At 40.6% G+C, this 18209-nt stretch overlaps 1 long non-coding RNA gene, 2 gene segments (V, D, J or C) and 1 further gene; 2 read left to right on the plus strand and 2 right to left on the minus strand.

Moving 5' to 3' along the window:
* Igk (immunoglobulin kappa chain complex) overlaps window positions 1-18209 on the plus strand; it is a 3171119-nt gene that overhangs the window by 2659748 nt on the left and 493162 nt on the right.
* Window positions 50-574, plus strand: Igkv6-25 (immunoglobulin kappa chain variable 6-25). The segment is given in 2 exon segments: window positions 50-98; window positions 277-574. Coding segments are annotated over 2 exon segments (347 nt in total).
* Igkv8-24 (immunoglobulin kappa chain variable 8-24) lies at window positions 1475-2038 on the minus strand. The segment is given in 2 exon segments: window positions 1475-1790; window positions 1990-2038. Coding segments are annotated over 2 exon segments (365 nt in total).
* Gm46962 lies at window positions 3463-5321 on the minus strand. Of its 2 annotated transcripts, none has more exons than XR_001785274.1 (3): window positions 5262-5321; window positions 4013-4065; window positions 3463-3825 (listed from the first exon to the last, which is right to left on the minus strand). It is a non-coding gene; the product is annotated as a predicted gene, 46962 (long non-coding RNA). The 2 variants fall into 2 exon arrangements; XR_001785275.1 differs by having other exon boundaries at window positions 3463-3909.

Raw genomic sequence — 18209 nt, forward strand, 5'->3', positions numbered from 1 at the left:
GGTCTTTGCAGTGAGATATGAAATGCATCGCACCAGCATGGGCATCAAGATGGAGTCACAGATTCAGGCATTTGTATTCGTGTTTCTCTGGTTGTCTGGTGAGACATGTAAAACTTTTATAATATCTTAAAAGTAATTCATTTAAATATCTATTTCCTATAAGAAGCCAATATTAGGTAGACAATGCCATTAGATAAGACATTTTGGATTCTAACATTTGTATCATGAAGTCTTTGTATGTGTAAGTGTATACACATTATCTGTTTCTGTTTGCAGGTGTTGACGGAGACATTGTGATGACCCAGTCTCACAAATTCATGTCCACATCAGTAGGAGACAGGGTCAGCATCACCTGCAAGGCCAGTCAGGATGTGAGTACTGCTGTAGCCTGGTATCAACAAAAACCAGGGCAATCTCCTAAACTACTGATTTACTGGGCATCCACCCGGCACACTGGAGTCCCTGATCGCTTCACAGGCAGTGGATCTGGGACAGATTATACTCTCACCATCAGCAGTGTGCAGGCTGAAGACCTGGCACTTTATTACTGTCAGCAACATTATAGCACTCCTCCCACAGTGCTTCAGCCTTCTACATAAACATCCTTGAGAGTTTAAACAGCTGTGTACACCACATACAGCTCTGGTTATGCACACTTCTCCATTCAGCCTTAGAGGTGCCATGTCTGAAATGCTGACGAAAAAGTTTACAGAGCCCAGTAAAAAATAATGTGTTCAATGCTTCTTATGTCTTTTGGTATAAAACTTTTATACACCAAAATGCAGGAAAAAACTCCACAGTATTGTTTTTCTATTCCTTCTGCAACATATTCTGTAATAACCTCAAACCTGTTGACTGAATATAAGGCATACATTTTTTTATAGATCCACACATCTGGTATCTAATGTAAAACCCTATGGGGTGTTGTAGTAATATTGTAAACATAAAGATAATTAAATAAAAGGATTACAAATAAAAGAGTCAGAAAAGAAAAAGAAAAGTCAGGAAAAAAGATGGATAACATTAAGGAAGTAAGAAAACCTCCTAGGAACTAGAAAACACAAGAAAAATGTTTCTATATATTTGTAACAAAAACATAGTTTGCAACATCAGCACAACAGCCCATAGAGCCTTGGGTCTTACATTAGATACCAGATGTGTAGTGTTATGAAAAAATAAATCCCTTATATTCAGTCAATAGCTTTGTGGTTGTTACAGAATATGTTACAGAAAGAATAGAAAAGCAATACAGTGGATTTTTTTCTGCATTTTTGTGTATAGACTTTTTATACCAAAAGACATAAGGAGCATTGAACACATTATTTTTTACTGGGCTCTGTAAACTTTTTCGTCAGCATTTCAGACATGGCACCTCTAAGGCTGAATGGAGAAGAGTGTATAACCAGAGCTGTGTGTGGTGTACACAGCTGTTTAAACTCTCAAGGAGGTTTATGTAGAAGGCTGAAGCACTGTGGGAGGAGTGCTATAATGTTGCTGACAGAAGTAATCTGCCAGGTCTTCAGCCTGCACACTGCTGATGGTAAGAGTGAAATCTGTCCCAGATCCACTGCCTATGAAGCGATCAGGGACCCCAGATTCCCTAGTGGATGCAAAGTATACCAGAAGTTTAGGAGACTGTCCTGGTTTCTGCTGGTACCAGGCCAAATAGTTCTTTTGATTGCTACTATTTAAAAGGCTCTGACTGGACTTGCAGCTCATAGTGACCTTCTGTCCTACTGACATAGCCAGGGAGGATGGAGACTGTGTCATCACAATGTCTGCACAGGCACCTGCAATAATTAATAGGCAGTGAAAATGCATAGATACACAAACATAGATTATAACAACAGTCGATATTTTTCATTTAAATGTCCTTATCATAATGTCAAAAATTTATTATGTAAGAAATATTACACACTGGCACATATTGCAAATTTCTTACCACAAAGATGAAACTTTGAAAAGGTTTTAATACTTTAAATTTCTTACCAGATACCCAGAGCAGAAGAAACATGAGGACCTGGGTCTGTGATTCCATCTTGCTGCCCAGCCTGTCTGATGCTGTTGAGACACAGTGCAAAGGCTTGGTTTATAAATTCTGAGCAGCTGGGCTGGGCTGTTGGAACCCATGCAAAGCAGATAGAAAATATCAAAGCAAATAATGCCTGGTCAGTGTTCATGAGTGCTTGGAGTCAATCAACAGGCAAAAATGCCATCAGAGAGAGCATAAGAAAACACTGAAAGTGATTGGCTTCCTCATCACCAACAGAAATCTACTACAGAAACTAGTAGGTTTGGGTTAAAATCTAAGACATACTTAAATCAGGTGACTTTTGTAGAAATTTTAGGAGACCTATCTCAGGTTGACCATTCTAGAAAACATAATAAGCTGAGAGAAATCACAAGGATATAAGAAAAAACAAAACAAAACAGAGTATGAAAATGTCCTATAAAAGATAGCAATCGGTAGGAAGGGAAAGAGGAAAGTCAAAAAATATTGAAGCTAAATTTGTTCATTGTCTCCAATCTCCAAATCGACTCTTCTAATGAGAATATGAACAGTGCCTCAGACAGTAGGGCCCCAAATTCCAAAATAAACATGTGACAGAGATGTGAGGAGAAGCCCAACTTAGCTCTGTGGAAATCCTGTGGGACATGAATTTAAGCCTAGGATCAGTGAATATTTAGTCTCAAAGTAAAAGCAAACCCCACAGAAAGTAACATGTTTCCTACAACTTCAGGGAACTTACAAGGGGTTCTAATTTTTGCAGAAATGGTGGAGAATAAAATAAACAAGGTTTCTTTACCTCATCATGCCTGGACACCAGCAACACTGAAAGGGTCTATTGCACAAAGGCATATTTTAGAGAATTCTAGAAATTTGCAGGATTAAAGCTGTCTAAATATGGTCATGCTAACTCTTCAAAAAGTTCACCAGAAGGGGGCACAGCCACACTAAATCAAATAATGAATTTACAGGCCCAACAGATCATATCAGAGATTGTTCACATCCAAAGGGGGGGAATGTTTGAGTTTAAAGGAAGATCAGTCACAATAACAGACATGAAATAACAAAATATCATAAAAAAGAATAAGATTCACATCTGTATCCCAGAACTAGGAACATAGAAGCAGGAGAACCATGAGATTATGGCCAGCCTGTGGTACATGACAAGTTCTAGACCAGTCTAATCTATGTATGGAGACAAGCTGTCCAAATGTACATCATTAGTCAAATGGTCAAAAGACATCTCACGATATTTTATATCCAAAGCAAACTGTTCATCTGATATTAATGTGCTAATATTAAGCCAGAACATTATTGAAATCAAATATGCATTTAATAAATATGCATTTTCTTCTATTTTACACTAAATATATAATTTTATATAGCAATTTTTCAGGAATAAAACATTAAGTGATTTGTGATAAGCATGTTCAGATTTCATTTATAAACTGCATAAATGACAACATAATACAGAGATGGTTTGTGGGTTAAGAAAGCAACTAATCTCTGTTTTTTGAAGGCCTGGTAGTCCCTGGATACAGGTATAGCTGGTAGTCTCCTGATGGCAGCAGGTCACTGGGATTGAAGGTAGAGATGTTTTTCCTGAGTGGTAGCTGGCTTGCAGGGAAGCAGGTAGAGCTGGTAGTCATTGATAAATTCAGGCCTCTGGATGTCCCGGGTTGCAACATCCCTCGGGGAATAGAAGCATTGCAGGTAGTCCCTGATGGCTTGCAGGCCTTCCATGATTGCCAGTAGAGGTGTGAACCAGAAGATGGAACACAAAGAGGATAGGGCATACCTCACAGCTGCTTGTTTTGCTGGAGGAAAGGTTTGGTAATTGGCATAAGGGAGCTCACCTGGATGTCCTAGGTGGCAGCAGAAGTCCAGGGAAGCAGGCAGAGCTGTGGGCCAGGACATGAATAAAGTGCAGAGGGGATAGGAGGAACTCACTGCTGGATTTTTCTTACGGGACCAACAGGCAAGGAATTGGTTAAGGAGTCTTACTTGGTGGCCCCTGATGGCTGCAGGCTTCCAGGATGGCAGGTAGAGTTTTGGACCTGAAAATGGAGCACAGTAGGAAAAGTACAGATCTCATAGCTACTAGGCATGCTAGAGGACCCAGGGGATGGGAAAGAGGATAGGGGTAGAGGAGAGCCTAGCATGACTGTCCTCTGAGAGGATCCACCCAGCAGCTGAACAAAACAGATGCAGAGACCAGTAAACAAACATTAGACACAGTTCAGAGTCTTGTGAAAGAATTAGAGGAAGGAAAAAGGGAACCAGAGGCGATCAGGACTCCATAAGAAGACCAACAGAGTCAACTAAACTTGTCCGTTGGGGAGCTCCCAGAGACTGAATAGACATCGAAACAGCACTCATGGGCTGAACCTAGCACCTTCCTAAGCATCCCACACACATATGTAGCAGATGTATAGCTTTGTATTTCTAAGTACCCCAACAACTGCAGCAAGAACTCTCCCTGACTCTGTTGCCTGACTATAAACCCTGTTCCCTTAACTGGTCTGCCTTGTCTGAGCTCATTGAGAGAGGATGTGCCTAGTCCTGTGACTTGATGTGTTATAGTGGCTTGGTACGCAGGGTGTGTTAAGGACCTCCCCTTTCTCAGAGGAGAAAGGGATGGGTATATGGGAGAAGAAGCTGTGTAAGGTGGACTCTGGGAGGTGAGGAGTCTGAGATTGGGATGTAAACTTAATTAATTAATTAATTAATGAACAAAATAGTTCCCAATCACAAACTGAAGAATATACCAGATGAGCAACAATCCCCATCAATGTCTAATAAGATGTCATGTCTTCTCAATCCTCGATAAACTTTATACTTTCCTTTGTGATAGCCCAGTGATCTCAGACTGTGTTCTCATGTCATTTACTGCTGCTCATTCAGATTGGACACATGGAGACAGGGGTCTAACAAATCCAAAGACTCCTGCAGTTAAACATGAGCTTCTCATAATATATAAGGGGAGAGCATAGGGACTTGGAAGGTAAAATTTCCATGTTCTTCTGTGTATAACCACAAAAGCCTGACAACCTTATTTACTGCTTTTCCCACAAATATGTTTTCCACAATATGTCCCAGGGCTTTCAGTTCCTTGGACTGTGGTTCAAAATACACTACAAACCAGCTGACTCAAAATAACACAGATGAATTTCCTCCTTTTCCATTCATCTGTCATGCCTATAGGCCTAGGGGAATTCACTCTGAAATGCAAAATATACTTGTCAATACAAACCTGAATTTGGCTTTGCTGTTGAATTACGTATCTCTTACTCGCTGGATGAATGGCTGTGGCTACCCAATATCTGTGAGAGAAAATAGTAGATATTGGAGGATATTTTTATAATTCAGTTCGGGGCCATGGGTGTGGGGCAAGGAGGGGAGTGGGAGAGAAGCCATGTCCAGCCAGAGTTCCAGTGCTCTGGGCAGGAGGACTTGGAGGACTGCAGCGTGCTTTCCATGTGCCCCGGGTGGATATCTGGCTGTGTTAAACCACTGACCCCATCTCAGTAGGTGGTGGACAAGGAACCACCCTAGCACCAGGTTCTCAGACTTAGGCATCCCATGCTGGATATGACAGAGGAGCTGAGAACAGAATGGGGATACGGGGGGGGGGGGGGGCTCATCAGCGCCGGGGGCTGAAGGGAGGAGAGGGCAGAGGGAGAGGAGGTGCTGGATGGTTCCCACTTGGGCGAGATTCCTTGGTCAGGTCCATGGCTGGAGCACAGGATGGCCTTCTGGCAGGAGGTTAGACGCTGGCTCGTTAGGAGAAAGCCTATCCTGTCCTTCAAGCACAGTGGTCCTTGATGAGCAGAGACAGTCTATGGTTTTAGAGCTTAATTGTAGAAAGACAGGGAGAAAGGAAAGAAGGTAGAAAGAGAAAGGGACCGGCCATGGCCACATGGAGAGAGCGAGGAAGGAAAAGAGAGAAGGAGAGCTAGACAGTAAGAAAGGTGAGGGCTTAAAAAGAGCGAGGAGGGGCCACGCAGCCCCTCTTATAGTGGGCTGGGCTATCATGCTGTTGCCAAGTAACTGTGGGGAGGAGCATACCTGTCTATAGTCAGGTAACTGTGGGGATGGAGTCTAGCCAGAATGACAGAAGCTTTGGGACATTGTCTGTGTGACTGATAGTCACAGAATTATGGACAGGGACCTGATTCTGGGAACGTGGCTCACCTTTCTGTCCCTTGTATATTTCTCTACTGGGTCACCAGAGCAAGCCCCATTCAATCAAAATATCACAGACCCACAATTCAGATAAAATATTGACATAGTATTATTTTTGGTAAGACATACAAGGTAGGTTAGACTTGGAGATGCAGCACTTAAGAGGTCAAAACAGAAATTTACATAGTTTCAGTTCAGGACCGCTTGGAATGTAAACCAAGTTTTAACATAGTCTGTGGGTAATACATGGAAAGATTCTATATTTTAAAATAGATGATAGATAGATAGATAGATAGATAGATAGATAGATAGATAGATAGATAGATGAATAAATAAAACTAGTCCATTCTGTCTGAGTTAGTGCTTTTTTAAAAAAATATGATTTAGATGGCTCAGCAATTACTAGTACCTGCTGCTCTTGCACCACCACTAACTCCAGTTCCAAAGGAACCAGTGCCCTCATATGGCCCATGTAGTAAGTAACCCACATATATGTGGCATATACTCACCGAGATATAAGCAAAAAACATTAATAAAATATGTAAGTCTTCAAAATGAATGCCTGATTTATATAAACATATTTTTGTGTTATGCATAAATATCATGAATGTGAAGTTAATATTGATTTCCACTTGAGTGAAAATAAACTTTTCATATACTATTTTCTGATCATGTTTTCTCTTCTTCAGCTCCTTTAACATCTTTCCCACGTTCCAAACCATCCATTTCCATGCCTAATTTCTCTTTCTCTTTAGAAAAAAATGACTGGCCATACACAAATGGAGCTGTGAGTGAGCAAGCCTCCCAGGAGTGTGGACAGGCCTGTGAGTGTAGGTAGGCTCACCACTGCTGCTCAGAGAAACCAGCACTGAATCTTCAGGACACAGGAACTGAGGGGCAGCCTGGGATCAGAGTCTTCCAGTCTCCTCTGCACACAGAGCTGATTCTGTGCCACAGAGCTACCTTCACAAATACCAGCAGGAGAGTGCTGGTCTCCCCTGAGTGCCTACACACCTGCAAGCACAAATAAGACCACCACTTCTCTTCAAATTCCTAGTGCAAGAGAGACCCTCACAGAGCAATTAGGACACAAAAAACTATGGATAACATGGGGACAGGATCCTTCTGATTTCTGCCTGCACCCAAGAGCTGATCCTGTACCACAGCTCTCCATATGTAGATCCCTCCTGAGAGAACTGTTTTCCCTTGAGTACTGAAACACAGGCTTGGAGGAGGGGCAAGCCAAAGTCACAGACAGCAAGGGCAGCTAACAACAGAGATAACCAGAAGGCAAGCACTGGGACATTAGCAAAAATACCAACCAACCAAACAAACCAAACAAAACAAAACAAAAACAACAACAACAACAAAAACACCAAGATTACTTGGCATCATCAGAACCCAGTTCTCTCATCACACAAAACCCTGGGGACCCCAACACACCAAAAAAGCAAGACTCTGATTTAAAATCACATCTCATGATGGTGATAGAGGAATTTAAGAAGGACATAAATAGCTCCCTTAAATACATGAAGAGAGAGAGAGAGAGAGAGAGAGAGAGAGAGAGAGAGAGAGAGAGAGAACACATGTAAACAGGTAGAAAACTTTAAAGAAGAAACACAAACATCAATTAAAGAATTATAGGAAAATACAACCAAACAGGTAAAGGAACTGAACAAAACTATCAAGGATAAAAAAAATGTAAATAGAGTCAATAAAGAAATCACAAAGGGAGACAACTCTGGAGATAGAATACCTAGGAAAGAGATCAGGAGCCATAGATACAAGCATCACCAACAGAATACAAGAGATAGAAAAGAGAATCTCAGGTGCAGAAGATATTATAGAAACATTGACACAACAGTCAAAGAAAATGCAAAATGCAAAAAACTCCTAATCCCAAATATCTAGGAAATCTAGGACACAATGAAAAGATCAAAACCAAAGATAATATATATAGAAAAGTGTGAAGATTCCCAACTTAAAGGGCCAGTAAATATCTTCAACAAAATTATAGAAGAAAAATTCCATAACCTAAAGAAAGAGATGCCCATGAACATAGAAGAAGCCTACAGAACTCTAAAAAGATTGGACCAGAAAAGAAATTCCTCGCATTACATAATAATCAAAACAACAAACCTACTAGACAAAGAAAGAATATTAAAAGCAGTAAGGGAAAAAGGTCAAATAACACATGAAAGCAGATGTATCAGAATTATACCAGACCTCTCACCAGAGACTATGAAAGCTAGAAAGTCCTGGGCAGATGTCATACAGACCCTAAGAGAACACAAATGTCAGCCCAGGATACTGTACTCAGCAAAACTCTCCATTACCATAGATAGAGAAACCCATATATTCTATGACAAACCAAATTTACACAATATCTTTCAAGAAATCCAGCCACCAAAAGGATAATAGATGGAGAACACCAACAAAAGGAGGGAAACTATACACTAAAAAAAACAAGAAAGTATCTTTTAACAAATCCAATAGATGTAAATCAAAACAACCTTGAGATTCCACCTCACACCAGTCAGAATGACTAAGATAAAAAATTCAGGCAACAGCAGGTGCTGGCGAGGATGTGGAGAAAGAGGAACACTCTTCCACTGCTGGTGGGATTGCAAGAAGGTACAACCACCCTGATAATCTGTTTGGTGGTTCCTCAGAAAATTGGACATAGTACTACCTAAGGACCCGACAGTACCACTCCTGGGCACCCAGAAGATGTTCCAACATGTAGTAAGGACACATGCTCCACTATGTTCATAGCAGCCTTATTTATAATAGCCAGAAGCTGGAAACAACCCAGATGTCCCTCAACAAAGGAATAGACACAGAAAATGTAGTACATTTACAAAATGGAGTACTGTTCAGCTATTAAAACAATAAATTCATGAAATTATTAGGCAAATGGATGGAGTGAGGTAACCCAATCACAAAAGAACACACCTGGTATGCACCCACTGATAAGTGGATATTAGTCCAGAATCTTGGAATACCCAAGATAAAATGCACAGACCACATGAACCTCAAGAAGGACAACCAAAGTGTGGATACTTTGATTCTTCTTAATAGGGAGAACAAAATACACGTGGGAAGAGATAGAGAGACAAAGTGTGGAGCAGATACTGAAGGAAAGGCCATCCAGAGACTGCCTCCCCTGGGGATACACCCCATATGTAGTCACTAAATCCAGACACTATTGTGGATGTCAACAAGTGCTTGCTGACAAGAGCCTGACATAGCTGTCTCCTGAGGGGCTTTACCAGTGCCTGACATTTACAGAGGTGGGTGTTCTCAGCCAACCACTGGACTGAGCACAGGGTCCCCAAGGGAGGAACTAGAGAAAAAACCCAAGTACTTGAGGGGGTTTGTAGCCCCATAGGAGCAAAAACAATATGAACCAACCAGTACCCCCAGAGCTCCCAGGGACTAAACTTCCAAACAAAGAAAACACATGGAGGGACTCCTGGCTCCAGCTGCATATGTAGCATAGGATGGCCTAGTCAGTCATCAATGGGAGGAGAGGCCCTTGGTCCTATGAAGGTTCTATGCCCCAGTATAGGGGAATTCCAGGGCTGAGAAGTGGGAGTAGGTAGGTTGGTGAGCAGGGAGAGGGGGGAGGGGATATGGAGTTTTCTGAGGAGAAACCAGGAAATGGGATAACATTTGAAATGTAAATTAAGAAAGTATCTAATAAGAAAAAAAAGTAAAAACTAAATAAAAAGGAAATGTTAATAAAATAACCAATAAAAATTTAAAAAATTTTAAAAAGTATAAATTACTTTTGTAAAACACACATATGGGTAATTTCCTTTTGGTCTGATTACTGTAACTCATGACCTAGTTTTAAAATAAAATTCATGCTGTAAAGTAAAATCATGTACACATCTAAGCAGGAATGGTTGAGAAACACTTGAAATGTTAAACATCCTTAGCCTTCAGGGAAATGCAATCAAAACTACTTTGAGATTCCATCTTACACCTGTGAGAATGGATATTATCAAAAACACAAGTGGCAGCTCATGCTGGCAAGAATGTGAAGCAAGGAGAAAATTCTTCCATTATTGGTATGAGTGTCAACTTCTATAGCCAGTATAAAAATTAGTATAATCTTTCCTAAGAAAACTGTAAATCAAGCTACCTCAAGATACATTGTGGTAAATTTATACAATGGATTATTTCTCAGATTTAAAAAAAAAAGCATTGTGAGATTTGCAGACAAATGTGTGAAGATACAAAAGCAAAACTGCCACAGGCCCTCTGGTCCCTTGTGCCTGTGTAGGAAAGGGTCTCTAGAGTAGATGGGCAAGATAAGATGTAGTGACAGACAGATACACGAAAATGGTGTTGAATCTGAATGTAATGTTCTGGTTGAGCTTCAGACTTATATTACAACGAATTATCAGAGGATACAAATCACAAAAAGACAAGATACACTGAAATTCACCAGTTACAGCAGAAAGGAATTTACAGGGACTAATTAAATGTTTACATTAGGGATAACAAGCCCTGCCTAGGATCAGCCTAATGCCAGGCAAGAATTTCACACTTTAAGGTTAAAAGCATCAGGGGGTTGTTAACTCTTGACAGGCCTTAAGAGTAATGCGCTATCACAGAGCTCTAAATTCTTAGGTCTAGTAAAACTTATCTTGTCTGGAGAGTTTCCCCTTATCAGGGTAGTATATCAACTTATACTTGACATGGAATGTAGCCTGTAGTAAAAGATTTCTATCTCAGTGAGACTTTTAGTCTCTATCTACAGACAGCTGAGTAAATGACAGATGTTTATATTGTTTTATGATGCAGCTTAATTAGTTACTAAATAGGTTAAGCTCTTTGCTGCTATCTGGAATCTAAGAACACTGGAAAAAGGCTTTAGCTATGTTAGAATACAATCTTAAAAGGCATTTACTATAAGGTAATACTATATAGAGTGCACGTGGATCCATACACTAGACTAATGTGGTTTTGGAAAATTAATTTTATGGGTTAGGGAAATAGCCAAAGATCCGGGAGTAAGTTTCCTTGAAACTTTTTCCTCATGAAAAAGCTTTCAGACTTTCATCTGTCAAGCTGACTCCACCGGGGTCCCTGGCACAAAACAAAACAAAAAAATCTTCCTGAGTGATGTACCCCAGACTCTCCCAACAAACATGGTGTGTATTCATTAATTTGCAAGTAATCAGATAATTAAAAAATAATTATGCTAAAATCCAGAGTCAAAAGCTAAGTAATAAGGAAGGTTCAAGGCAGGATGCATGCATGGATCTCCCTGAGAAGGAAAAATATAATATTCATTACAGGTGGACTAGGGGGAAGGTAGGGGTGGAAACGAAGCAATCAGGTGGGGGATGTATGGAGGAAGTGAGTATTAGGGAGGTGACTGAAGTGAGTACTCATTTGGTGAGCAATGTGAAAACATACTGCAGTGGAAACTCCTTGGAATCTAAGTGCTTCTAGTGAAAATGCCTACTAATCCCTGATACTGAGCAGAAACTGGACATTTTCTATAACCAGGCAAGGCTTCCAGTGATGGGACTGGGTCACCAACACAGACACAAAACCTTTGAACTACAATCTCGCCAGCCTACAATTTTTGCTGAAGTAATGATGTTACAGAAATTTTGTAAAAGACCAACCAATGAATGATCTCCTTGGAGGCACGTATAATAAAACAATACTGAAAGAAAGCACACAGAATCATTCACCAACTAATGCAAGGACGAATCTGAAACACATCTGTTTATGAGACACCAGAAACTTTCCTCCTGGAAAGTTTCCATGAAACTTTATGCCTTGGGACTGTGGCCAAGTTTTTGGGCTTGTTTTGTAGACTTCACTGGAATGGGTGTGGCAATTAACTTTAACCGAACAAGTAAAAGACCTGTATGACAATAACTTCAGTAGGAAGAGGGAACATATAGAGCCCACATCCAGCAGGAAGACAGGGCATCAAATGAGGGAGGGGGGTACATCCCAATGTCACAATTCTTACCCTTAATTGCCCCTGTCTGAAAGAACTACAGGGATAGAAATGGAGAGGAACCCAAGGAAAAGAAGGTCCAGTGACAGGCCCAAAGTGGGATCCACCTCAAGTGAGGTCCCAAAGCCTGAGACTATTACTAAGGCTATGGAGCATTCACAAAAGGGACCTAGCATGACTGCCCTCTGAAAGACCCAACAAGCAGCTGAAAGAATCAGATGCAGATATTTGCATCTAACAATGGACAGAAGCAGTTGACCCCTGTTATTGAATTAGGGAAGACTGAAAGAAGCTCAAAAGAAGGGCAAACCTGTAGAAGGTCCAATGGTCTCAATGAATCTGGACCCCCAAGGTCTCTCAAACATTGTACCACAAAACAGACAGCATACACCAGTTGATATGAGGCCCCCAACACACATACAGCAGAGGACTGCAGGGTCTGTGTTCATTCAAAGATGATACACCTAACCCTCAAGAGACTGGAGGGCCCAAGGAGTTTAGAGATCAGGTAGGATGGGGTATGGGAAGACCCATGTGGAGACAGGGGGTGGGGAGGTGGTGTGGGACATGGAACAGTTTGAAAGTGGACAGAGGCAGGGGGAAAATAAAATATGGGGTATAAAAAATTAATGAATAAATATTTTTTAAAAAAGAATCTAAAACTTCACATGAAAGTGTTGTTAGTACTCTCAGTTAGACTATATATATATATATATATATATATATATATATATATATATATGCTACAAAAATGGTAGAATAAGAATGCCTTCATCAGAAGCATCTGGAGAACATGCCTGAGAGAAGAGATTTTGCCCCCACAAATCTCAGAGACCAGTCCTTTACATGTATATGGGGCGACGAGATTATGAAGGGCAGACGGTCTGAAAAGCATATGGCCTTGTGGAAGAAGGTAAAATAGCCTTTGCATAGATGTTAGCATAGCATTGAGACTGCTTGATTTGGGACGTCTGTCAGTAAGTTTCAGGTAAATGCTTAATACAATGAGAACCTATGGGACAATTGTCACCATGAGTTTATGTTTTCACTGGGTATATTTTAGTCAGTGTTGTATTAACACACAAAGAGGAGAAAATGTGAAGACTGTCTATAAGTTCTGCTCCAGGTGAATTTTTATGGTGTTTTTCTTGTCATTATCAGAAATAAGCAGAATGATATTCATTATAATGCCTGGAACTGCAAGCCTGTTCAAGAGACTGCATGGGGTGGTCATAAAACCTAAGAAAAAACCTACCATTGTTTGTTTAGCTGCTTTGTTTTTCTTTTATTTGTTTTATCTTGCTTGCTGAATGGGGATGGCATCAAACTGCTTTGTACATCTGTATATTTAAACCCATAGAATGGTGCTATTCTTAGCATTCATCCTAGAAGACTTCTTTCAGTAGATACTGGTTAAGGCAGAGTACAGAATTAGTGAAAGTACAGAAAATATGTGACTGTGAAATTCCTTAAAAGGAATGTTCCCCCATCCCCATTTTAACAAAGCAGAGATAATCACGGAACAAGAGACAGAAAGAACATAAGATACAATTATTGTGGGGAATGCTGTGAAATAGCATCTTCTAGACATAACATGGCCATTATTCATATGAGCAAACTGCCACCGCAGTTATTTGCACAAGATTTGACTCATCACCATTTCATCAAGCAAGGGGAAGGGGTGCATGTGTTCTTACTCTTCGTAGAATATCTGGGTAACAAGGGACGCTAGGGAAAGGAGGGGGTTATTCTCTATGTGCTATAATCATATTCCAGAAATAATGTGTACTCATGAAGCATTCATAATTAAATTCAGAAGAAACAACAAAAAAGTCAGCAAATTAGAAGAGGCTATTTTGAGAAGGCTTTACCAGGAGACTGGAAAGGAAAATAAAAGAAAACAGAGGCTAAGTGCTCAAATACAATATATACATGCATGTCAAATATAAATTTTCTATATAAATTCTGAAGCATATTGTTTCATATATGCAACTGGTACACTCTAGCAATTTGGTAACTTACACAGGGTTGTGTAAAAAGAACTCTTGGTTTCCTTACTTGAAGATGTCTGGCACTGGAATCATGTTGTCCCCATGGCATGCAGCCAAGCAGCAATTTCAATCTTCTTTAAAATGATTGTCTCCAAGTAGGCCTGTGGTAACCAGTACACAGTTCTCCCAGTCTGCCCCTCCATCTACAACTGGTGAAGATCCTGCTCCTAGAAACCAAAGCTTGCCTGTCTCTCAGGAGGTTCACCCCAACCAGGAACACAGGAGGTCTACCCTAACCAGGAACACTATAGGTATGTTCTAACCAAGGACAAAGGAGGCCATCCCTAACCAGAGACAGCACTGCTTGCCTCCAAGGAGGCATACTCTAACCCAGGTCACAGAGCTCTACATAGCTCCAGTCAGAGACACTCAGGCTAGTTAACACCAGAAAAAAACATATGACCAGAGACAAGCACAAGAACATAAACAACAGAACCCAATACAATCCAGCCGCATCAGAACCCAATTTTCCCACCACAGCAAGCCCTGGATATTCTAACACACCTAAAAAGCAAGATTCTGACCTAAAATCCCATCTCATGAAGATGATAGAGGCCTTTAAAGAGGATATAAATAACTCCATTAAAGAAATACAGCAAAAAAAAAAAAAAGAAATACAGCAAAATACAGGCAAAACAGGTAGAAGCCCTTAAAGAAGAAACAAATCCCTTAAAGACATACAAGAAAATACAATCAAGCCAGTGAAAAAATTGAACAAAACTCAAAGACATAAAAATGGAATTAGAAACAATAAAAGAAACCGCAAGGAACCCTGGAGATAGAAAACATAAGAAAGAGGTAGGGAGCTACAGATGGTGGTTGAAAGGTAGTTTTTTGTTTATCATTTGCTTAGTATTCTCTTCTTTTCTATACATTTTAAATTTTACTTAATCTTCTTTTATTACACTCCAGATTTTATCTCCCTCTTGGTCCACCCTCTGACTATTCCCCCATCTCATTCCTCCTCCCCAACCCCTTTCTCCACAAAGATGTGCCCACCCCCACTAGACCTCTAAACTCTCTAGGGCTTCCGGTCTCTTGAGGGTTAGGTGCATAATCTCTGACTGAACCCAAACCCTGCAGTCCTCTGATATATATATATATACATATACATATACATATACATATACATATACATATACATATACATATACATATACATATACATATACATATACATATATATATGTTGTGGGCCTCATATGCTGTCTGGTCGGTGTTGCAATGTCTAAGAGGTCTTGGGGGTCCAGGTTAGTTGAGACTGTTGATCACCCTCCTCCTTAGCTCCTCCCAGCTTTTCTCTAATTTAACCACAGGGGTCAGGAGATTCTGTCCATTGGATGGGTGAAAATATCTACATCTGACTCTTTCAGCTGCTTGCTGGGTCTTTCAGAGGGCAGTCATGATAGGTCCTTTTTGTGACCTTTCCATAGACTCAATAATAGTGTCAGGCCTTGGAACCTCCCCTTGAGCAGGATTCCACTTTGGAACTGTCACAGGATCTCCTTTTCCTCGGGCTCCTCTCCATTTTTGTCCCTGCAGTTCTTTTAGACATGAACAATTATGAGTTTTACTGTGGGATGGCAACCCCATCCCTCACCTGATGCCCTGTCTTTCTATGAGAGGTGGACTCTACAATTTCCTCTCCCCACTTGTAGAGCATTTCGTCTAAGGCCCCTCCCTTTGAGTCCTGAGTGTTCCTTACCTCCCAGGTCTCTGGTGCATTCTGGAGGGTCCCCCTACCTCTTACCCTCCAAGGTTGCCTGTTTCCATTATTTTGCTGGCCCTCATGATGTCAGTCCTTTTCTCTCGCCCAATACCAGATCATGTTCTCTTCACCTCTCTCCTTGAGCTTGTTGAACATTTTTTTTTTAGTTCTGTGGACTGTATCTTGGGTATTCTGTACATTTTTAAAAATCTAATAACCTCTTATTAGTGAGAACATACCGTGCATGTATTTTTGAGTCTGAGTTACCTCACGCAGGATGATATTTTCTAGTTCCATCCATTTGCTTACAAAATTCAGGCTGTTTTTCTTTCATCTGCAGAATACAAGAGATAGAAGAGAGAATCCCAGGCATAGAAAATGCCATAGAAGATATTGTCACAGTGGTCAAAGAAAATAAAAAGCCTACGAAGCCCCTAACCCAAAACATCCAGGAAATTTTGGACACAATGAAAAGATCAAACTTAAGAATCATAGAAATAGAATAGAGTGAAGATTCACAGATCAAAGAGAGAGAAATTATCTTTAGCAAATTTGTAGGAGAAACTGTCTATAACCTAAAGAGATGCAACATAATGTACAAGCCACCAAGTAATGAAGAAAATCCTCCTATCACATAAAAATCAAAATGCACAGAACAGAGAAAGAATATTAAGAGCTATAAGGGAAAAAGACTAAGTAACATAAAGCAGGACCTGTAAGAACTACACCAGACTTCTCAACAAAGACTCTAAAAGCCAGAGGGTCCTCAACAGTTGTCATCCAGACCCTAAGAGAACACAGATGCCAGCCCAGGCTACTATACTAAGCAAAACTTTTAACTACTGTACATGGAGGAACCAAGGTATTCCATGATAAAACCAAACTTAAAAAATATCTTTCCACTAGGATACTAGAAGGAAAACCCCTGCTTCCTGCTGTTATAGGGTAATCCTGGTTTGTCTCTCAGCACCTACTTCAACTAGATCAAAAACTCCTGTAACTCCAACTCCATAAAATCTGATGTCTTCTTCTAACTGCTTTGAGACCCCACTCATACATATGCCTACACCCCTCCACAGATGCATACACACAATTGAAAATAAAATAAATCTGTCAAGGAAAAAATAGTACTTCATCATGGAAATTGTACTCTCCTTTTACCAGGAAAGGTAAAGGTTACAGCAAAACTGATGACTTGAGTTTTATTCCCAGATACCACCTAGTGAAAAGAAAGAACTAACTTCTTCAGGTTGCGCTTTGACCTACATACACAGACACAGAGAGAAAGAGAGACAGAGAGAGACAGAGAGAGGCACTGTGTATTCACACCCAACAATAAATATATTTGTATATAATTTTTCAAATTATAAAATTTCTATTTGTTATCCTTTTTAAATTCAAAAAATTTTTGTTTAATCATTTTTTTTAAATCCAAATTTTATCCACCTTCCAGGCGACCCTCTGACTGTTCTTCCATGCCATCCCTCTTCCATTCATCTCCATGAGGATGTCCCCACCCCCTAACCCCAACCACCCCAAACCTCCCCACTACCTCCCCACACCCTGGAGCCTCCAGTCTCTTGATGGTTAGGTGCATCTTCTCTGACTGATTACAAACCAGGCAGTATGTATATATATATGTTGGAGGCCATATATCAGCTGGTATATGCTGCCTGTTTTGTGGCTCAGTGTCTGAGAGATCTCAGGGGTCTAGGTTAGTTGGGACTTTTGGTCCTCCTATACAGTCACTCTTCTCCTCAGCTTCTTCCAACTTTTCCCTAATTCAACCACAGGGTTCAGCAGCTTCTGTCCATTTGTTGGGTGTGAATATCTGCATCTGACTCTTTCAGATTCTTATTGGGTCTTTTGGAGGGTAGTCATGATAGGCCCCTTTTGTGGCCACACCCTAGCCTCAGTAAAGGCCTCAGGAAACAGTGAGCCCTAAATGATAGGAAAGTCAAAGTTAGAGACTGGGTTAGCACAGTGCCCCAGCAGAACCTGGAAAAATAAACACACAGGTCATTGCTATATATGTACAAAAACCTTTCCAAGAGAGGACCTTTAGATATGTAACTTTTAAAAATGCTATGCCAGTGCCTGGCAAATACAGAAGTGGATGCTCACAGTCATCTATAGGATGGAACACAGGGCCCCCAATGGAGAAGCTAGAGGAAGCACCCAAGGAACTGAAGGGGTCTGCAACCCTATGGTGGAACAACAATATGAACTAACCAGTATCCCACAGAGCTCATGTCTCTAGCTGCA

This window comes from Mus musculus, chromosome 6 (assembly GCF_000001635.26).
Source record: "Mus musculus strain C57BL/6J chromosome 6, GRCm38.p6 C57BL/6J".
In the NCBI taxonomy this organism is placed as follows: Eukaryota; Metazoa; Chordata; class Mammalia; order Rodentia; family Muridae; genus Mus; species Mus musculus.